General features: G+C 45.3%; 1 protein-coding gene across 1 annotated transcript in view; it reads right to left on the bottom strand.

The window, feature by feature from the left end:
- CFAP77 (cilia and flagella associated protein 77) overlaps positions 1-22,521 on the bottom strand; it is a 59,842-nt gene that overhangs the window by 23,079 nt on the left and 14,242 nt on the right. The window contains exons 2-3 of the mRNA XM_051807694.1: positions 1,328-1,427; positions 558-786 (exon numbers count right to left, since the gene is read on the bottom strand). Coding sequence (XP_051663654.1) covers positions 558-786; positions 1,328-1,427 — 329 coding nt within the window. The remainder of the gene's footprint in view (positions 1-557; positions 787-1,327; positions 1,428-22,521) is intronic.

Below are 22,521 nucleotides of genomic sequence, written 5' to 3' on the forward strand. Positions count from 1 at the left end.
GTGCAGACAAGTAGAAGTGCTGTTGCCCTGATTTTTTGACCCTGGGAAGCCATTTTTCTGGCTTATAACTTTTCATATTCCTTGAACTTACAGGGTTGGCATTGAACATATTTTTAAGAGGTTCCAAGCCCTTAATGCCACAGGTGAAATGGAGCTGTCTTGTGGCATGTATGAAAGATTTAGGTGGTTGATTATCAGACAGAAGTGGAATCAGACATGGAAGTTGTCATGTGGAAAGGGGGGGATATGCCCAACCCCTCTCCCAGTGCAACCTCCAATAACAGGTGGTTATCAGTGTTTAGAGAACCTTTGTGGGGCATCCTGACCATGTTTCATCTGGGAAGCAGCAGCTGTGTCTCCTTCTGTAATTCTTATTCTCCTTTAACTTTTAACCCTATCCATTGCTCCCCAAAAGTGATCTGTGACCCAGCAGCAGCCTGTGCAGGTTCAGAGCACTTGTGTTTTGGGGACTGTGCTAGCTGGGATGTGGGAGAGATGTAGATGTGAGGGTAGGAAGGGATAACTTCATTCTGAGAAGGGCCCCAAGTCTTCCTTACCGTGCTGGCCTGCCGAAAGTCATGTCTGGGATTTTGGGAACCCAACTGAGGAATCTGTTCTCATCTTTCAACCGAATGTCCATGAACTTGTAGTAGAGCCCGAACTCGCGGGCTGTGGTACAACCGGCCTTCACGGCCCCGCGGTCCATGGTGAGGAAGTCCCGGGGCATGACCTTTTTCCTGGAGCCCAGGGACTTCCTGGGCTTTATTGAGTCCCAGTGGCCTATGGCTGGAAGGAAATAGGAGAGGCATCTCAGTTAGCTCCTCTTTGGGAAAGGAGGCTGATGTCTGTGCACCGTGCACGAGGGCCCTGTGTGGCCAAGATGCATTTTGTCACGGCTTCACTGAGCAGTGAACTTCATATCCTGTCCCACTGCATTTCATATGGGGACACCTCCCATCTGAAGTGGATGTCTTCTCACCCTCCACCCTGGCTTGCTCAGGAGGCCTGATTTCAGAGGGAAATTGTCCCTGAGAGCACAAAGTAGGAGCTCTAACAGAGTTCTGACAGGGGCCAGGTGAATCACCCTTTGCAAGTGCCACACCCCTCTCTGCTTGGGCTCTGTGTGAGCCTCCCAAAGTTTCCAGTATGATAGAGAAACTTTACTGGTCACCAGGCAGTTTGTGTGATATTAATGAAAGTGGGTAATTGTTGGAGTTGTGCACCTCCAGCCTGATGAGAAGTATTGAAGAGCCTTGGGAATGGGAGGATAGTCCCTGCTAGCCCTAGGACCTTGTTGCAGGTCTGTATTTTAGTGGCAGTGTCATACCTTCAGCAACTCCTCCATCTCTCTTGTGCACGTACATCCCATAGGTGAAGTCAAGGCCTGGCAGGGAGTAGCAGTTTCGCAGAGGCTTCCCCACTTCATGCTGCAGAAAAGTGAAGTTAAAAGAGAAGCATAAAGAACTTTTCTGATAAGATAAAGCCCCTCAAAATAAAAGTTTGTAACAGAACATGGCCACAAGTACCAGGACTGGCTGTGGCTCCCCTTGGCAGGGGTTTGAATCTCACTGCACAAGCACAGTGCAGAAGGAGCTGAAGCCTCTAAGGGATGCTGAATTTCACACAAGTTTGTAGTTGAGTTATAAAGCAACCCAGTCTTGCTGGAAGTAGGGGTCCTGACTCAATATATATGGATTTGAAATATTCTTGTTTGGTTAATGTCTCGATTGGCTGGGATGTCCAGCTGTGGTGTCTGCTGGGGAGATTGAAGCTAGTCTTTACTTTACTTTGAGTTATTTAATTTCCAAGTTGTGCATCCTTCTAGAAAACTGCCATAAACTTCCCCAGGCACAATCACATGGCTGCTCCTGCCTGGGAATAATCAAGACACAAGGCATGTTACAGGAGGAGGATAAGGGGGATGAAGAAGGGACAGCAGAGCCTGGGGCTTATAGTATAGAAGAGAACTTGAGCTCAATAACCTCATTTCTATTTAGTTTTAAAATGAACTCTTCCCCAGCCCATGTGTGTCCCAGCCTGGTGGTGTCTGTGGGATTAACTGACCTCCCCTCACCCCTTTTGTCTTTCCCCTCCCATTTCCATGGTGAAGTCACTGCAGGATGTGTGTGTCTTGAAACCTTATTGCTGCTTGAAAGAGAGGCTGTGGAGGAGGGAAGGGAAGGGGTGGGAGCCTGGCAGCAGCTTTGGTCTGTGTGTCCCTGCGAGGGAAAGCTGGAGCAGGGTCAGGCAGCAAGTCCCCAGGAGCCCTGAGGGCCTTGTGTGGGTGCCTTGGGACAGGTTATTTTCCATGGGAAGGGTGTTAGAGGAGCTGGGGTGTTGTAGGTGTTGGCAGGTCTTGTTGGGAGAATGAAAGTGCTGAAATACTACTCTGGTGCTTCTCATTGAACACCAACACTGAGATGACCATTACTGCACTCCAGGGTGAACGCTCTGTGGATCTGGAGGTGGGGAATCAAATGCAGACCAAGTGAAAAGAGACTGCAAATGAACCACCTCTAGCTTCCCACTCTGGCAGGCTGAGGCTGTACAGCAGGGATAAGGGACCCAGCTTACTGGAGCTGCTTGTGTAGGAACATCATCCAACCCCAAATTTACATTCTGCTCCCAGTCAGCACTGTGCAAACCCTGGCCAGGTTTGCACACCTCAGCTCAGGCAAAACTCTCACTGATCCAGTTTTGCCTGGAGAGTGAGGGTTAATAACCCCTGCCCCAAACAGGCACCTTTCCAGAGGGCTCTGTCTTGAGCTCTCTAGAATTTGCTCATAATTCCTCAAACTTTTTCACCTGGAGACATTTTTTTGTGCACTCAGTTTGGGGTTTCTCAGCTCCTGTCTCTATATGTAGCTACACAAGCCCTAAAAGCACACGGTGGCTGTGGCACTGGGATCCTCATCAGTGTGTCCAGGGGGGAGATGGTGGTGCCTTGATCATGGTGTGATAACAGGTCTGCTCCTCTGCAGAGCCTGGCAAGCTGGCTGCCAGCTTTGCCAGTTTGGGATCACTGGGATCATTGGGTCTGCACACCAGTACAGTGATTCTTTCAAGTAAATCTGGGGTCTTACTTCTCAGGTCTGGGAGGGAGGTGCTTCATCTTGTTCCTGTTAAATCCACACACTTGTGACACTATAAAGCAGGTGTGGTATCCCCCTGACTCTCAGGAGCACAAGTCCACCAGAAAATGAGTTTTCTGGACTTGCTAAGATCTTTTGGTAGGCTCAAAACCCCCATGAGGCTCCTTGCCCTGCGCAGAAATACAGATCCTTTGTTGCCAACAGACCTCTTTGAAAGCCATCCTGTCAGCTACCTGATGCAACCTGTGCATGACATGGCTGCATTTCCCTGGCTGCCTGTGGCAGAGGAAGGGACTGTCCCTTGCAGGTGTGTCCAGCACTGAGCACGAGGGGAGTGAGAGTGTTTTTAGTGCTGCCACGAGTGAGCTGCCCCCCCGGCAGTGCTGAGCCATATGTGCCCGCTGCGTGTGAGTCGGGAGCTCACGCACAGCACACGAACCTCTGCCAGGGATGATGAAGTGGCTTTCACTGCTGATCTATTTCCCCTGTATTTACAGCTATTTTTAGATGGGTTGTCACTGGTGTCCGAGGGAAATGGTGTAACGTTCCTCAGGCGCGTGAGAAAAGGCTTTTTCCAGGGATCATGTTCCGATACGGGATCAGTTAAGTGAGGTCAGAAATCCGCGATGATGGCAAAGGTGTGGCAGATGGGAGAAAATTGCTGAGAAACTGCAGGGAAGGAGAGAGGTTTGTAACCTGTGGCAAAGCTGCTTCCAGACCCTCGAATGCAGAACTGTGTAGAATGAAAGAAATTATGGAATTTAAAGAGTCCCTTTTGTAGAGCACCTGAAGTTAACACAGTTGGGTGTTTACTCTGTCACAAAATGAGTGCATGCTGTTTCCTTTTATGATCAGGTGGCATTTTACAGTCACTTTGCACTGAATAAATAAAGCTGAAGGTGCTGGATAATTAATTAAAAAAAAAATCTGGTCCAATATGTTGAACATGGAGAGAATCTGTGCCTGAATCAAAATCAACGAACTCAGAGGACTCTGGTTGCCTGCCAACATCTTTTACCTACAAAAGAAGGGGAAGGATGTAGCAGGAATGAATCTTGCTTGGTGTAATCCAAGATTACAGCCTTTCTCATTCATAAATTAACAAAATGCTGTTTCCAGCTCATGAGCTGGTTTCATTTGTTTGTCCTGGGGCATTATAGGTGTGCTCTGTCATAAAGCAGTGGGGAGAGCGAGCCAAAGTTGATGCAGAAGGTCCTTTTTTCTCCCCCAGCTCCAGCACTGTTCCCTGTGTTCAGGTTTAGGCTGTCACAAAGCTGCTTGGCTGGAATACAGATCTGTCTGACAGCTGTGCCCATCAGTAGACAACTTCATTAAACCTCATTAAGATGTCATTTCTCTGCCTTATTTCCCACCTCTTGGCTCTAATTAAAACCGTCTCTCTCTGCATCCCAGGCGGTCCTAATTTTCTCTGGGTACCTTCTGCAAGTTTTCTCCCTTTACGACCTCAGTGAGGAAAATCCAGCATCCTAAATGCTGTTTATCCAGCCTGTTTGGAAAGGACAACTCTAGACTTTTTCCTGAAGCATTCCCAGAGCACCCAGCAGAGATAACACCTCCTCCCAGGGCTGCAGGAGATGTGCACTGAGGCTTTGTTTGCTCTCTCCAACTGTCTTTAGGGACCTGGCTAATCCATCCTTTCCCCTTGGACACGATTTTTGTGGTTGAACTGGGTGTGTCTGGACTGGGTTTGGAGGGTGCCATGCTTGGACTGGCCCCAGCACAGTGCTGGGGGTGTTTGATCACTGAAAAGCAAGAGGTGTTGGGTGTATCAGGATATCCCTGACCTTTCCCAGGTAGTTTCTGATTTCTGCAGCCACGGGCTTGAGCCTTGGATTTGTATCTGAGTGTTGGAAAATGTTTGCTGTGAAGGAAGAGAAGGAGTCTGTTTGTGAGAGGTGGATACATTGTAAAGGTGTAAGGAAGCACAAAACCTTTCAGGTTTTGTTGCAAGACATATTTGTGTTTCATCCCCTGCTATTTATGGCCCAGTGACACACATTGCATCAATTTTCTACAGACGACTGAGGCTGAGAGGGGTTGGAGATGTGTTTGTGCAGAGGTACAGCGAGAGACAGGCAAGGATTTTTAATCCCTGCCTCTGCAGCCCTTCACTGAGAGGAAATGCTGGGCAAATCCATGAATCAGCCGGGGCTGCCCCATCCCCTCCTCTCTGGCTCTGTGGCCACCTGCAAACTCTGCGCCGGTGCCTTTTCATCCTGCCAGGCCCTGCCTCCCTCCCACCTTCTGTTCCCCTTTTCATGACACCCCCTTGTACAGTAAAGCCTCCCGTCACGCTGCCATTACTATTATTATTGCAGATTTACTGCACTTGCAGAGTGAAGTGATTGCAGTGACAAGGCCCAGCATTTTTCCCTCCTTCCCCCCGCGACAGCTTGAAATCAAGCCCTTCATTTGCATTTACATGATCTTGCTGTGCAGCTTATGAGATCGGGAGATTTATTTGCTACTTAGCTTGATGTTTGATTACACTCTAAGAAGGCAGTGAGCTACAAAGTGCAGGGATACATCAGAACTGAGCTACTGAAAGCCTCTGGGGGACAGTAACTCAACATCAGGTTTAGGTAGATGAGAAAGGGAATGTTCAGTGTTTTGAGAAAGGCAAATTTGATGAGATTTGTTTTTTTGGTTTTTTTTTTTTTTTTGTTAAGGGTGGAGGGAAAACTTTCCCTCTCTCACAAAAAAAAACCAAAACAGGAAAACAAGAATGTTGTTATAAAAACACACCTGAAAATCTGGATTTGTTAGTGCAGAAGAAATCCTAGCAGGGGCTGGTGGCTGCTGGGCTGCCTGCCGCTAACTGGTTGTAACTTCCACCTCCAAGAAGATTATTAATAATAAGTTGGCAGTTGTCTTCAAAGCTTTTCATAAGCATTAAAGGTCAAAGTCAAAGGAAGTTTTGCTTGATGGACCACCACAAAATCTGTCCCTGATTTATGAAGCTTCAAAACACTCCACTGAGCATTAATCCTCTGTAGTAGTGGGGAAACTGAGGCAGGGAATCAGTCTGACCATGTAGGACAGCAAAGGGAATGGAGTTTGGACTGAGGAGAGAAGCAGACCATTCCTAATAGTCACTGAGTTCAGAGTAGGAGACCAAATTATTACAGTGTCCCACAGCAGTGTGAGATTATTCCAGAGAAAAGGGTGATGGTTGGGCAAACTGCTGCCCTTGGAGTCTGGAATGGCAAAGCTCGAGGATCTTGCTGTGAGTTTAACTCCTTCAAATTTACATCATTACAAATGCTCCAGACAGGGTAGACAACACTGCTAACCTAGAGTATGTCTACACGTGCAATCTGTGCTAATCAGTGCTCCTGACTGACCTGCACTGGGAGCTGTAGCCTTGTTAGATACCAACCTTTGAGCGTCAGGTCTAAGTTTGAAAGGTTTTGCCCTCTGAAAGCTACATTTTGTGCGATGCTGGCAGTGGAGGATGGGTTGGATAGGGCAGGTAGAGAAGGCAGATGGCACTTCCAGCCCAGGATCTCCCTACCCAACCCCAGGCACCATCTTCCCTGCTCACAACAGGGCTGCAACACCCACAACCAAAGGCCACACACGTGTCCCCAGCACAGAAACCCCCATCTAGGGAAGGCACTGTCTGATACAGCCACTTCATGTGCGAACTGTTTGCACTCAGCTTTTAGTCTTGAAAATTGCCCTGAGATATGCTATTACAATTAATCATTAAAGACTTAAGAAAGAGTATACCCCATTACATAAAAGACTCCAGCGATGATCTTTATCCAACTTGTAAAATGGGCAGACTTGATGCGACTGAATAATTTTCCTCTCATCTGCACAAAATCATGAATGCAAGTCAGACTTTGAGCCTGAAGTGAACACTGCGAGACCAGCTTATAATTACCAAAACAGAAAAAAAGAACAGCGTTTTCTAATGAATGACAAGCCACTAGGTGGAAATCTAATTTGGTCTAATTAAGCAGCCTTTGTGAGGATTTGTCTTTAGATGAAAAGAGGGAGCCAAAGAGATCTAAATGCAAATGAACTCTATCATTTTGGTTTTAAAGGGCCAGGCACATAGGAAAGTATTTGCGTACACAACAACACTTTCGTTTGTCTTCATGGGTGTATTCACCTTCTGGTTTTCCACTGAAAAATCCTGTTTGCCCAAAAATTCTGGCACTCTGAATACTAGTTTTTATTGAATTAGAAGATAATGTGCCATTAGAGGAACAATTTTAGCAGTGGTGTATTGCAGCTGTTAAAATTGCCTTTCTCTGTAACAGGGCTGCTCCTTTCTGCTGTTTGAAAATGGGCTTGGGAAAAAAAAAAAAAGGGGGGGATATTTTTTGTGAAGGAGTCAGATCCCAAGTCTGTCGCTGTCGATGTGTGGCACCGAATAACTCTCAGGTCTTTGGGGGCACCTGCTGGACCCTGAGCTCCTCCTCGGCGCCTCCGTGTCAGGATGAATTACTTCAGCATTGATAAATCACCAACACCTTGCCCAGTTGTGCTATTTCTGCTGATTCTGCCGACAGTCCCCACGCTGGGAGCAGGCAGCCCAGGTACAGCCCCAAAGGCTGAGGCTCACCGAGGTGTTTGACTATAATTGAGATGGAAATATTGAAAACGATCTTCTCCTGCTCTATTAAATCTGCTCCTGCCTTTAAGATAAATTTGAGCCTGTGTAAGGTTTTGTGCCAGCGCTGAAGGTCAGAGAAGCACATGTGTTTCTGTAGAGGGTGTCACAGCTTGTGAAGTTCACATCAGCCCCTGCCTGCTCACAGCCTTGGAGAACAAACAGGGTCTGTAGTCAGAAGACAAAGTCCCTGGCAGGAGGGATGGGTTACTTGGGCTAAATGAAGATGGGGGCAGTTTACAGCTATCACTAGACTGAGGTTTTACCTATGTATGATTTTTCTTGAGCTACAACCACCATTTACCTCTAAGAGACAGAATGAACCTGGGATAGATTTGAGGACATGTAGGGACAATGGCAAAGAGGTTTGGTGCAGCATGGGGTGGAGCAGCTGAATGGAGAGACACTTCTCCGAGTCCTTGCTCTCCCTACAGGCAACATAAAGGGGAAAATGGAGGCATGGATGGACAGATCAGGGTGGGAAAATCAGTGGAATAATTCTGTCTTTGATGTGGCAGCAGTTTTGGAAGCTTTGGGGGTAATGTGGGCAAAATAGTCAACAGTCACTTGGCCAAAAAAAGCTGTTTTACCATCTTTGCAGTTGACTGCCCAGAGAAATGAGGGGCATCCAGAGAGGAGCTGGAAAGGCTGTAGTGGGGTTATTTCCCAGAGAACCACAGCACTGGGCATACCTGCTGTACTGCAAACCCTGAAGTCAAATTCTGATGTTGGCTTCAGTGGGAGCACCAGGTTTAGCTGAGATGGGGTGTGGACTGTTTGAGGATGAGAGAGAACATTCTCTAAATGTTAAAGAGAATGGACAGTGCTGTTTGATTTATTTTTTTAAAGGTTCTGTCCGTTTCAAGCAGTTATGACCTTTTCTTTGTGTTTCATCCTTAATAGTATCTGTTCTTTGAACCTCTCCATCTGCTACTTCAAGAAAAATCCCCTTATGTTCTCGAGGCCAGATGTTGGCCCAGATTATGTCCAGAGCAACTCAGCTCAGTGAAGCTGCTGTTTACACCATGTAACTCACTGCTGCTCCTTCAGCTCCAGTTTTTATTCAACCCTCCTGCTTTTCTTTGGGTGCTATAAAACATGTTAAGCTAAATGCTGCCAGCATAGCATCCATATGAGCCACAGTGACATTAAAGGAGTTGAATTCAAGTGAGAATTTGACTGTGGGCCTTTCTGAGCAGACTGAATATGGCCACATTTCCTGTACAGTAAAATAGTTCCCCAGCAGCACAGACCTCTGATTCTTAGGCTAAATTAAATCCCTGGCTGCAAAATGAGATACTGGCTGCCTTGAGAGCTACCTGTTATTTCAAAGAAGAATTTGTCTGAAGTCAATACACTTGTGGTACCTCCTAGAACAAAATTCAAATATTTTACACAAGGAGACAACTTGTTAAATTCAGGCAAGCCTCTGGTTCAGGAATCTCTGGGCTTTCACTCAAGGAGAAACTCTAATCTCTGATCACAGATGCAGGAACTTACCAACTTCAGTCACCTCATGTACAGAATAATCTCCGTTTTCATTAGAGAATAGATCAAGTTTTTGCTGTTAAAAAAAGGATGCTGTTTCTTTAATGTAATAAAACCTCAGCAGGACAGAACGTCTTTACTAGACTATCCCCCACTATTCCCACAAGAAATCAAATATAATCCTATTTAAGAAGCTTTAAATAATTTTGAGCTTTCATATTGACTTATTAAAATGCAGCTTAAAAAATGCCTTCCTTGCAATCCCTTTACAAGGGTCAGGGATATAAAATTTGAAGAAATATGATTAGTAGATCAGTTGGAAAGATATGCGGCAGCTTCCAATTTTATTATTTAAAATGCCCTTTTAGAAGAAAAGGTGATTCTGTAAAAAGTGGCACCACCTCCCTGAAGGAATCTAGTCCTCGGGTTTCCAGTCTGATCTCCTGCATTCAGCACTCAACACTTCTGCCAGGCTTTTCTTAGACCTGAAGAGCCCTTGCAGCTGGGACAGAAGAGCTGCTTTCTGTGTCCTCATAGCCCAGCAAAATTGAGGCTTATCAGGCTCAAGCACTGAATAAGCCAATAGCACCTGTGGCCATTCCTTGCCTGGTGCAGAAGACAAAGTGATAATAGAGAAGCAAATATGCCCCAGAGGACAAAGCCACTGCAGAGCTGTGACCACAGGTACAGTCTGGCCCCCAGAGCCTTTCTTTTAGCACCTGGAAACTTGGAGAGATGAAGAGCTGTAAACTTTCAGATGTTGCTTGGAGAGGGATGAGTCCCTTTTTTTTTTTTTTTTTTTTTTTTTTTTTTTTTTTTAGTTTCCAAACATTATGTGTTGGAATAGAAAATTATAGGATGAAACAGGGGTCCTGCTGTGCTGACTTGAACTCTCTGCAGGGTGAACTGCATCTCCAGGCAACGGCTGCAAACTCCACCTGAATCCTGAGGGGCCCAGGCAGAAATCTCCTTCCAACAGATTTCAGTCCAGTTGCCCATGTTCATTCCTGCTGACTTCAGAGGAACTGCAGTTCCCCTGGGATCAGCAGGCTTGCAGGGATGTAAATGATGAGACGATTTGACCCCCGCTCTTGAAGTGTATTAAATACAAGGAAGACCCAAATTGTGCTGTCAGTTAGGCAGGACTCCCATTTAGCACAGGGGGCCTTGTGCTAATGCAGGAATCTGCCTGAATCATTTGCTCTGTCCTACAGCAAAATGTATTCAACATGCTGGAATTTAACTGCAAAACCTAGTGAGCAAAATCACACCCTGCCCATTACACTTACAGCCAGTTACTGTGAAATCCTAATGTGTCAGACTTTCTCTGGGAAATCAGGTAGCTAATAACTTTACTCCTGCCTAAGGCTGGACTTTGGTCAAGGCTGTCAAGGCTTCTATGATTTTCCTGTGTTTCTGAAAAAAATATCCATGATTTTGACATGCTGGGAGCTTCTGTGTGTGAGCAAGGAGAGAGCTGGAACAGCTGAATTCCCTGGGAGCTGCAGTGCTCAACCCAGGGTGCTCTGAAAGATAAACACCAAAGGGTCCTGAGCCCACCAGGGCCTCTGTCTTCAGCTCCTGAGCAAGCCTGGCAGTCAAATGTGCTTAACCCCTGGCAGGATCTTGCCCAGAGTTTTTTGCTGTGGCAGAAGAAGCAGCAGTGACACCAACAGCAAGACCATCAAGCCCTGGAGGAAACCCTTAATCCTCCAAGAAAGAATTATGAGGTTTTTCCCTGTCCTGTCTTCCTAATTTTCTACATTTATGACAATAATTGTGAGACTGGGCTGAAATAGCACTGGGAAGTTGCTGCCAATGGTTAAAAACTATCATTGCCTGTGGGTCAATCTTATTAATGGTGCTAAAAACACAGTGAAAATTATTTGGCTTACAAATTAATGCCTGTATTCTCCAAGATATATATTTCTAAAATCCTGCATCTGACTCCCTCATTGCTCTCACCACCAAATTCTCTCAATATAATTCCAGCTCTGCTTTGTTCTACCGTTTTTCTCTCCCCAATCCCATATTTTTTGGAAAGGGTAGAACATAAGGGGTTGGATACTGCTCAGGTGATGTACACGAGGAGCCCAATTTCTTTCAAAGGGGCGACCTTCTGAGGCAACCAAGAGTTGGCTCAAAAAAGTCACTTCATAATTGCATCATATTTGCTAAATCAGATATTTTATGTGCTTAAGAATTCTCTATGTTCCCTTCATGTTCAGGCATTCTGAAAGGCTCCTGCTCTGCTGGAGTTCTGACCCATATTTTCCCTGCTGCAGTCCAAATTTGGTCGCTAAAAGGTAAAGGGGAAAAAAAAAAAATCTCTTGTCTCATCACATCTCTTCCCAACCCCTGTTCAGCTGCTGTGGTATTTTCCTTCATTATGCTGCTGCCTCAGACTGTAAACCTCTCTAATTTCCTACATCGCAGCTATTTATTTAAATGCTAACTCGCATTATGAAGTGATAATCCACAAGCGCAGGAGATAATTTATGAAGCATTTAAATTAAGAGGAGCAGCTAATTGGGAGCATGTGTCTTATAAGCCTTGCTAACACCAGAAAACTACAAATTAGGGAGAAAATGGAAGATATTTTTGTCTTGCTTTTTTCTTTTGTAATGCACTGAGGAAAAATATTACCATACATCACACAAACAGGGCTGCTCACCGAAGTCTTCTGTTGTTCCTTTCGTAGTTAGTCCAACACACAACGCTCTCGTTATTACAAATTCCTCATTATAACACACAAAATAATCTCTGCTCTCAGAGAAGGTGGAACGAGGTGGGGTTTTCTGTCTCCAAATAAAGCGGAATAAATTTTCCAGGAAAGGTCCCCTTCTCAGCTACAGGCATTAATTTAAAAGAGCAAAGACTCCCTTGTTATATAGGGATGTTAAAGTGCATTTAATTTAGGGCTGCACCACACTGTAAGAGTTTTATAGGTTTCTGTTGAAATGAGAATGAGCATAAATGGCTGTGAATCAGGGAAAAGCAAATGTGCCACGGCCTCAGGGCTGAGGGAATGCATTTCTGGATGCTCTGTTCAGATTTTGACACCAAAATCACAAACTTTTTGTTTTCACTGCAGCTTTGTGGTGGTTTATTCATTAAAAAACTAATATTGACCTGAATCTGAATAGCAATGTGCCCCATGCTGTGTAATTCCCAGGATAGAGCTGTATGCCAGAGACACTAAATGCTGCTGGGCTGGGCTGATGGGGAAGGGAAGGGTTTGACACCCAGGCCAGGACATTAACATTGGGAAAGATGATAATTATCCCCAGTTTGAGGTTCACAACCCTGCACCAGATTCCCTGGGAGACTGCTGCCTCAGAGGGGAGGGTGCAAGGCTGGGTGTCCTCAGGAGGCTTTTCCCTGCAAGTGTAAGGCCCCTTTGGTTGGTTGTTGTTGGGGTTTTTTTTGGGTGTCAGTGCTTTGATCAGAGGAAATGTCTGGGATGTTCCCCCATAGGAGCAAGAGGGTTTCTCTGCACTCCCCAAAGCATCCCAGGCATCCAGAGGATTGCATTAACACAGTTCAGAGGGAACTCATGGCACATGGAGCATGGAGCTTGACAGTAAGGACCACTTTAATATACAGCCCTCTGCCAGCCTTCAGCAACTTTAGTTTTCAGTACAGCTGAGTGAGGTCTTTAGTCAGGAATCCTCCTTTACCAGGCAACCAGTTCATGTGGGTCCCTTGTGTGGCTGCTCGAGACAGATTTGCTGTTAGAGTAAAATATTGTGTGCACTCCCTGCCTTGCAGGGGGCTTGGGAACCACAGCGAGGTCCTTGGATGGAGGAGGCTCTGGAAGTGTGTGTGTGAATTCCAGCCCTATACATGACTGCATATGTGTGCACTGCATGTCGAGAAAATACCTCCCTTTAATCTTTGCTTTCCTGTTCCTGCTCTTACAACCCTCCCCATTACATCTGTCCTGCCAAAAGCAGTCAGCAAACAGGCTCTGGCATTATTGGAGTTGCTCCTTGATTCGAAGGAAACCATAAATCTGAAACTTCAATCATATCTTTATGATCATTCAGCAAACAGAGATGGAGGATTTATTCAACATGGGATAGCAAAGGGGAAACTGCAGGGGGTTATTGCAGGAGATATTGGTTTAGCTAAGGCAGAACTGCTCCCTCGGGCCTCTCTAGGGCCGAGCCAATGAACAATGGCACCAATGACAATAACAAGGCAATTATGGGGAAGAGGGTGAGGAGGGGTAATGCTTTGTTAAAGATAGAGGTAAGATTCCAGCATGGTGTCTCTTTTGTGTGCTTTCGGAACTAAAGGATGGTGTGTCTGCCCGGGGTGGTCTGATTAGGAGCTGGTGATCCTAAAAACACAGCAAGTGCTTCAAATGCCTGTAGCTTGCATGTGATTGTGATGCTCTTAGGAGGTTATGAAGATTTCCTCTCTAATTAAATAGGGCTGGCAGTGGGTTCCCCTAATCCATGTTGCACTCCAGGGCAGGAGATAAGTACGTAAAGCTCTGCTGACAGAGGTTTGTCTCTCTGGCTCTGTGATGATGTTGGGTTTTCTGCATTTAGAACTAACCTTTATTCCCAGGAGGGGACTCAGGGGGTCTCCCCTTGCTGGGAAGACGCTCAGACCTTCACCCAAGTGGGCCACAGTGTCGTGCCACAAACACTAAAGCCACAAACTTGCCCTGGAAAGACTGTTTTTGACATTGCTCAGTGACCTGGTGCCCAGCCTTGCACTGCTCCCATTTCATATTCTAGATGATTTTTTTTTTTTAATTACTGTAGTCAAGTTTCAAAATGCTGACTAGAGAGAGATGCTCAATCCTTAGGTTTCAAACACGAAGATTTTTGAGCACCACAAGCAGGTGTGTCTGCACCTGCTCTCATGGGGCAGTGCTGGAGGGGCTGCTCCTGTGGGACCCCCCAGCTTCAACCTCGGGGTCAGCCTTGACCACGGGCCTCCAGCAACAAAGTTTCCTGAGCACCAAATGGGAACACAAAAGCTTTGGCACAAAGGGGTGGAAACGTTCATGGGCGAGCTGGATCCTGCCACTGCTGCCAATGGATGGGACCTGCATGGAATTAGCACCTTTCCAGGGGGCAGGAGACAAATGTCTCTCTTTTTTTTTTTTTTTAAAAAAAAAAAGATGCCAGGGTGCAAAAGCAGGAACTAAGTGATCCATCCCCACCTGTCCTGCCTCCCCTCCTCTTCTTCTGGCAATTTTTCCTCCTCTCCTTTCCCTTGCGTGCCCCTGAGCGGTTTGTTTTTGCCGGCAGAAGGAAGCTTGAAATATTGCGAGGGGGTGCAGGCAGCGCTCCCTGTGGCCCTGCCCCTGATGGCAGGAATGCAGACATAAAATAACCCAGCGCCATCCGTAACCTGTCGCCAAAGCCCCTGTACGAGGTGAGAGTTTTCCTCCCTGCCGTGGCTGTTAGCTGCAATGTATTTCTCCCTGCACTAAGCACCGTCTTTCCCAGGGCTGCATTACAATGATTTATAAACCCCATTTCTGGGGAAAACTAATAGATCAAAGTGAGGAGAAGGAAAAGGAGACATGAAGCAGCTGGAAGAAGATATTGAAGCATGAAACAAAAACAGAAATGAAAAAGTAGTTTGTGGCACTAGTGAGTTGTTCTGTGCTGCACTTCTATTATTGAAAAATAATAGGGGGAAATCTGTATTTTAATCCATTTTTTTAAGAGACGTTCAAGTAATCTGAAAAGCTCTTCCTAGAGCCAGCTTGCTTTTCTGTGTTTGTGCAACTCTTACAGAACCAAACACTTATTTTGCTGTTTAGCCTTTCCCTGTCTATTCTCATGTCATTTTCAGACTTTCCATGTTTTAAGCAGCATCCAGATTTTCTAACAGGGTAACAGAAAGCATTGCATGGAGGACTGATGCTCATTTGGACCTGAACCTGGGATGTGCTTGTTCCTGAGCTGAGACTCGGTCAGGTTTTACAAAGGGACACCAAGGACTGAGGTCAGGGTGGCCAGTGGGATGCTCTGCCTTTGTTTCTGTTTCCTGTCCTGCACAGCAGAAATGAATGGATGAGATTCATCCTATAATTCAAGTGAAAACCTGACTGAACTGAGCCAGGAGTGCAGACCAACGCTCCTCTCTTAGTTTTACGATGATTAATGCATTAGTGTTTGTAAGAGCTTTGGCAATATGGAGCTAATTGGGCTTTTGCTTGTGTTCTGCTTGTCTGGTTCAGCCACCAGACATCCCTGACTTCAAACGTAGGCAGGGGTGGAGAATTATTATGAAAATAACCATAATCCTTGTGGAGCACTTCACATATTCACGGGGCTGCACAAACCTTCTGCCTGCAATTTCCCCATGTAGTGCAGATGTAAGTGCAAACGTTCCACACAACTGATGAAATGTGTTGAATAGGACAAACAGCAGATTTGACAGAAAACAGACACGTGTGGCAAGACCACAGGGGCTTTTCTAAGAACTTGTACAGAGCCATGAGATGGAAGCTGAGGAATTATCCCCAGGCATGTTCCAGACTTGTCTGAGGTTTGTAGGTTTCCATTCAAAGTATTTTTCTGTGTTCCTGTTGTTTGTTTAAATTTTCACTCTCCCTGGCAATTTCCTGTTGCCAGTTAATTCTGCAGTGCTGTGCTCACTTTAGGCTGGCTGGGTTGCCTTGGTCCCTGATTTCTGTTGCATCCTTTGGTGTTGGTAAAAGTGTTCCTGGGGGACAGGAGATGCAGGGGGATGCTCAGGGATGTGCATAAATGATACTTCTCACGGATAACACAGGAAACAAGCACGTGTTGAACACAATTGTGTGCCTGCTCTGCACAAGGAAGGTGTGTGTTTGTTCCCACAGAGGAGCAGTGGTGTATTTTCCTTTTGGTGAATTGTAAAAACATGGCCTGGAGAAGGCACATCCAGGATGGCACTGAGTCTCCAACATCCATGATGTGATCTTCTTTCAGCTGCATGTCATGACTATTGATGAGAGAGCTAAACATTGCTACTTTCAAGATCAACAGCCCATTCAATCAGTCTTGTGAGTCTCTTCCACCTTGAGATATTCTATAATCCTCATGGCCAAGCTTGATTTTGGCTCAGGGCTTTGATCAGTAAGAGCTGGGGGAGTTAAAATGAAAATACAACTCTTTTATTTTGCATGTGCCCTGTGTGAGGCAGCCTATGAACCTCTTAAAAAATGCTTCAAACAAGAGAGGTCATCTTGCTAAGATGTTCAGCCCCCTCCTTCCTTCGTCTGTGCAGCCCCGAGCAAACACATCTCTGCTGGGCCATGAGCGTGGTGCTGGTGTCAGAGCTGGTCCTTGGCATGGTGGCACACATGGCAGAGGCCCTGTTATTTTACTGCATGGATGCTGCATGGATCCATTGTGCTGCTGAGCAGAGCCTAATGCAACTGTCTCTTCCACAGACCTTGCTCTGGTAGCTGCTGACTGCATCCCCTATTACAGCAGGCAGAAAAAGCTGCCCGTGCTCTAATAGCTATTGTAACCCTCCTAAAACTATGACAACATCCTTCTTCTGACTCCCCATAGCCCAGCCAGTCTTTACTCTTCTTCTCTTTCCTGTCTGCAGAGAGAGCTGGCAGGATGAAAGACAGCCAGGAAGGCAGGGAGAGCTGAATGTGGACTAAGAGCTGCCAGAGGAATATGAGAAGAGAATTTTGCCCTATAAGCTTTAATAAGGTGGTGGGTTAAGAGAAATGCAGCTGGGGAGAAAAATGGGGAATGTTCTCTCTCCAAATGGGCACTGCTTCAGTTTGTAAAAACACCAGGGATTCCCCATGTGGCTTAATTTATTATTTTCCCACTCGTTAAATGCCAAAACAATAAAGCAAAATCTATTGTTAGCTTTAAAATGCAGGTGATTTGCATATGGCTGTGATAGTCCTACTGCTGCCTTTATTTAAACTCAGTAAGCTGAGGTACCTTTAAAAATTATGACTTGTTTTACATTTAATATACTGAACTATGTTAACATAATATTAAGGGGCTGACTTCACAGCTTAATTGCTGATCACGTAGAAGGCAGCTTTAGCAGCAGCATTAGTCTGGCAGTGCTGCATGGCCTGATCTGAGCAGCTGGAAGAGCAGCCTGCACAAAGGGGCTGGGAGCTGCTCCTTCCCTCCCTGAGAGCACCCCAGAAACCTGGAGTCATTTTTACTCCACTCTTGGTTTACTCCCTTGGGTTGGAAGGTGTTTGGCTCCCTGTGGCACAGCAGAGGCTGCAAAATACATACAGGACATAATTGTACCTGCACAAAGCAGCACTGGCTTGTTTCCCCATTCAGTAAGGTTTTGCAGAGGGGAAGGAATGCACCATTTCCTGGCAGAGCTGGACACACACTGCACTTCCCAGCCCTGGGTCTCCCAGGTTGCTGTAGATTGTGTAATTCTAATGTTGCTGTTGTATCTTCTTATTTCCTTCCTCCCTTCTTTGACCCTTGCTCGTGTCAGGCTGAATGCAAAGAGGGCAGGTGTGGGAATGGGAGCCAGGTCCAGACTCTTAACCTCTCCTTGAATCCAGGGCCCCTCTGACAGCATTTTGGTCGATACAGTTGGCTGAGGCTGCCCGTGGCTGCTGGGGAAGGGTGAATTGCTGCAGTTTCCTTTACACCCTCTGTATTTGCAGCACACTGAACTCCTGGACCAGCACTCAACAGCAGGGCATCACCTTTAAGAAGGCAGCTCCTGCAACTGGCTGACTTGTCCTTGATCCCCAAACCTCCAGCAGGAAAGTGGCACGTGGTGCTCCCCTTCTTGTACGGTGTCAGAAACTTAATTAGGATCCAAACACTGCCCCAAGATGTGTCCAAAATAAGAGACACTCATAGGCTTTTCAGGAGTGAAAAGGCAACCAAGCATTACCATGTGTGACTGCCACACATGGCTAAAATATCAAGTTCTGGACTCCTTAAAAAATTTGCCTTTTTCTCAGTTAAAAAAGCATAAAATTTAGAGAGATGTACATACCAAATTCTAGCCCTCTATGATTTAAAAGAGCAAAGTTATAGGCCCCTGAAAATTGAGGTTTATAATAGAAGCCCTGGCAAACCCTTAACTACAGAGAAGCTACCAGGCATTGCAACAATAATTGGGAAGGGAGGGAAAAAAAATCACCCCGTGTTTTTCAGTGCTTAGCTAAGAAATACAACAAGAGAGTTTATTGCTTGCAAAACACAGCTGCACTGCCTCAAATTGGATGGAAAAACGAACCCTGATAATTTATTACACCCCTAAAGTCACAAGAATGTACCCATAAATTACTTTTTTGGAGGGGGAGGGAAGTGGTACCACTGTAGTCCATTCTGCACAACCTACTTATTAGTATCATAATTTATTATTATTATGCCTTGCTGCAAATAGAGAGGCAGATAAAACTCAAATCTATTAAAACAACCGCTCCACTTTCTCTGAGCCACTGAGGGACACCATTCCAAAGGAAATGAGATAAATTACTAAGACAAATGTATGAGCCTTGCATTAGAACACGTAGCTTGTATATATGCAAGAGGAGGAGGATAATTCAAGCAAAAAAGAGTCCTGTTAAGTTTTACCATTCAGGATTCAACACAGAGGGACTGGAATAACATCAAGTGGTCAATTAAATGTTTCTAATGTATAGATTTTTTTTTTCCCAAAGATCCTGTGTGTTAACTTGGAATGAATGTGCAATGATGAAATAACTGCCCTGCTTCTATTGCAAAATACTTGGATCAGCAGGTATTTAAAAATGTGCTTTATCCAGCTATTGTGAGTAGACACTGTACTGATAAGTCTGAAAATTATACTGATAGAATATATATATATGCACACTTATATATCTAAGGGGTGCTGATTAATTGCAAAGCTGATTTGAATTTAAGGTTGGTGAAAGACCTTTTGTTGCAGCCCCAGAAGGGCAAAGTGGCAGAGCCAAAGGTGCCCTTATAAAGTTCACCACGTGCCTCTACTAATGGGTTTCAAATATGTCCACAGGAATTTTGTGTCATTTTTCCTTCATTTCTTTTTGGAGCAGCAGTTTTGAATGCTGTCCTCCCTTTCTCTGCCATAGGGATGGATTAGCAGGAATGATAATTGTACTGGGAGGGTTATTGCTCAATTGCCCTCTTCAGGATGTGGTTATTGCAAAGTCAGGGTGAGTTTGGTGCTCTTGGCCATAGTCACTGGGGTATAAATGGAGCCCTGATTCTGGAAGCTGCTGTTCCAGAATGGTTTTGGGTACAATAATTGCCAGGTCTGAGGATAAACCTGGCAGCAATCTTCTTTTAGGCAGCCAATTTGTGGGTTTCAGGGTTATTTTTTAAAAAAAGCAAAACACTGCAAATGTGATACAAGTTCATCTGGACTTTTCTAAGCAGCATAAGAGTTGTGCAGGTTTAGGTGGCTTCACTTTTATGAATGCTGGGGATTCTCAGGGCAGGGTATGAGAGACACAAAGCCAGGAAGCCTTGATGGTCCACAAAGTAAACAAACTTAATGAGAAGAAAAGAGTCAGCAATCATTTCATCTCCCCTACAAATCCTGCTGCTCTGGTTGGGAAAACCAGCCAGGCCACGCAGTGAGACACAAAAACTTTGTGCTACAGGTTTGGGCTTGGACATTTCTGCTCCTGCAACTTATCTAATTGTTTCTGTAAGAACACAAGGGAAGAGAACACAAGAACTTGTTCCACCTTCATCTGAATGTCAGTTGCCAAATCCAGCAATTTTGCCTTTTCCTTTCTGGGCCTTTGCTCAGATCCTAGATCTCAAAGTTCCCAGGGAAAGCCAAATTTCCACTCTTCAAATGGCAATGCTGTCATGCTTTGTAAGGATATTTCCTTCAGAGGTGGCATTTGCCTCTCTGGGAAAGTGCAGGGCTACTTCTTGGGCTCTCTTGGCAGTTTTTCCTCCCACCTTTGCCTTTTCCACAGGGAAATGTTCCATCTGCATGGCCTGGTAGTTCCTAGTATTTAGTTTGGTATCTGGTTACCTTCCTCCTGAGGTTTTGGCACTGCCCATTTACAAGCAGGAAGGCAAAGAGTGGCTCTGACACGAGCCTAAAATGTGGTGCTTGGTTTCTACTGTATATTGATATTCAGCTTTTTCATAAGAGAAAACTGTAGTTTCCCTGCATTAGAAGCTGTGGATAAATTCCTGCTATTTTACGACTTCACAGAGAAGCCCCAGGGCTGGCTGTGGCTCTGTTAGTTTTTAGCAGCAGTGAACAGGGTGCTTTTCTCTGAGCAACAGCTGCCTTTCTAACAGTGGACCCTGAAAGGCTGCTCAGAACAGAGGCTCTGGGATTCTTTAGCTACTGCTGACCTACAAATATTGCCTGGAAGCCATGGGATGATGCCATCTCCAATGAAAACATGAAATCCAGCATCACCATCAGATGAAAAATAAGAACAATAGTATTTCTAAGGGGGTTGTATTGACCAGATGGACAACAGAAGCACATCCTTGTGTGAATGAGAGACACTGCATGGGTGATGTTCACCTGCCTTTTCCACGTGGTGTAGGAACCCCTCTACGTAAAAGAACTGTAATTGGGTTTGTGCTCTACAGGTGATGTTGGGCAGCCCTTTTTCAAGCTTGGGTAGAATTTTGGGGAGAAAAAGGAAGTACTGCATGTACTGAGAGGAAGGGTTAGAGCCTGGCACCCCCAAATCAGAGACATCTCTGATGCCAGGCTGTGCAGGGAGAGGGCACATGCCTGGAGAGGTCAGCCAGGAATATGGAAAACTTGATCTCAGAGAGCCATTTTGTGTTGCTCTAGGATCCATGTTACTGTTAAAGCCACGTTTCCAAGCCAGTATTCCCTGTCCAAAAGGGAAGGGGGTGATAGGAGCCTGAGCAGAGCAAGGATAGTGAAATTTTAAAGTATTATGACACACATACATTTAATATTACATCACATGTAAGGGAACAAGCACATATGATTGCAATATTACAAGATGAATATAGGTCCTACGACGTTAAATTTAGTGCCTTGTGATTGATGATCCTTTGTTTCCAGGTTTTCCTTTATGTATATATTATTTCTGTAGGATAAGCATCTTAGCAGCTGGAAGAAACATACAACTTTTTTTATTTTCTAGCATGTAATTTCTGTTTGATTCACAGCTAATAAATAGGTCATCTTGTACTTTTGAAATGCCAACATGCAGTAATTCAGTGAAATGGAGACTCTACATTAAAAAGCTGTCAACCTCAGTGCAATTTTCCTGCACCCTACGCTCTGGAAAGATACCTTGTCACTCATGGTTCAGCTCTGTTTTCCTGAAATATCTCTTCTTCTGCATAAATAATGAATATAGTTGCATGAAAATATCTAGCACAATGTCTGTTCTTCCTCCTCCTCTAAGGAGCTGCAGTACAGCCTCTGTATTTATTGGCTGATCTCCCCAACAAATCTTACTGAAATCACAGGTGTGGTAATAGCGTGGCCCCCTCCCAGCTGCAGGCAGGTGTTCTCTGTGCTCACCCCATCCTTCCCCTCCTGGCAGAAGGCAGGGAAATGCTGCCTCAAAGAAAGCCTTGCTGTTTAGTGCTTCTCAAAATGTAAAGGCTACACAACACAGAATAATTTAAAACACTTACTTTGCTTTTAAGCTCTCTCCGTTTCTAATGTGTTATGCAGGTCTTGCACAGGAAAAGTATCAGCCTGAAGCAGATCCCAATTAGGAGTATTTAATTCTATTCTTTTAAAAAAGCTGGATATAAACCCCATTACATTACTAAGCCTGTCTCCTAATTCATGTGATCTGAAACACACAATTTACTGGATTTTTATGGCTTTCTTCTGGTAGCTCATTAGAGGTGACACAAGGATGGCAAAACCTGGTTCTGTGCCTCTGATTTCCACCACAAACAGAGGAGCTGGGCTGCCCTGTTTACTCAAAGACTTAAGGCCAGGAGGAGTCCTCCAGTTTTCTATTCTGATCTATAAAATCACGGTGCTTTCAAGGGATCTCACCTCTTGAGCCAGTTTCCAGATGCAAGGCAGGGCAATTTCTGCAGTGCTGATTTCTGGGTATTTATAACCCACCATCACAGTGCACAGACAAAATTTCCAGCCAAAGATTGGGTCCTGCACGTGTTACTCACATGAATGGTTTCCCCTGACCCCAAGTTCGATAATGTGATGTCAGGCAGGGGCAATCTCAGTGAAACTGGACCGGCTCAAACCATGAAAAATTCGTGGTGCCTTTTGTGGGTTTGAATTGGCAGAAAGTTGAAGCTTGCAAGATATAAACCCTGTAAAAATGGGAAAAGCGGGGTGTGCCAACCCCCTGTGAACTGGGTTTTA

The sequence above is a fragment of the Manacus candei genome, unplaced genomic scaffold (genome assembly GCF_025592945.1).
Source record: "Manacus candei isolate 608988 ecotype Guabito, Panama unplaced genomic scaffold, ASM2559294v1 h1tg000071l, whole genome shotgun sequence".
In the NCBI taxonomy this organism is placed as follows: Eukaryota; Metazoa; Chordata; class Aves; order Passeriformes; family Pipridae; genus Manacus; species Manacus candei.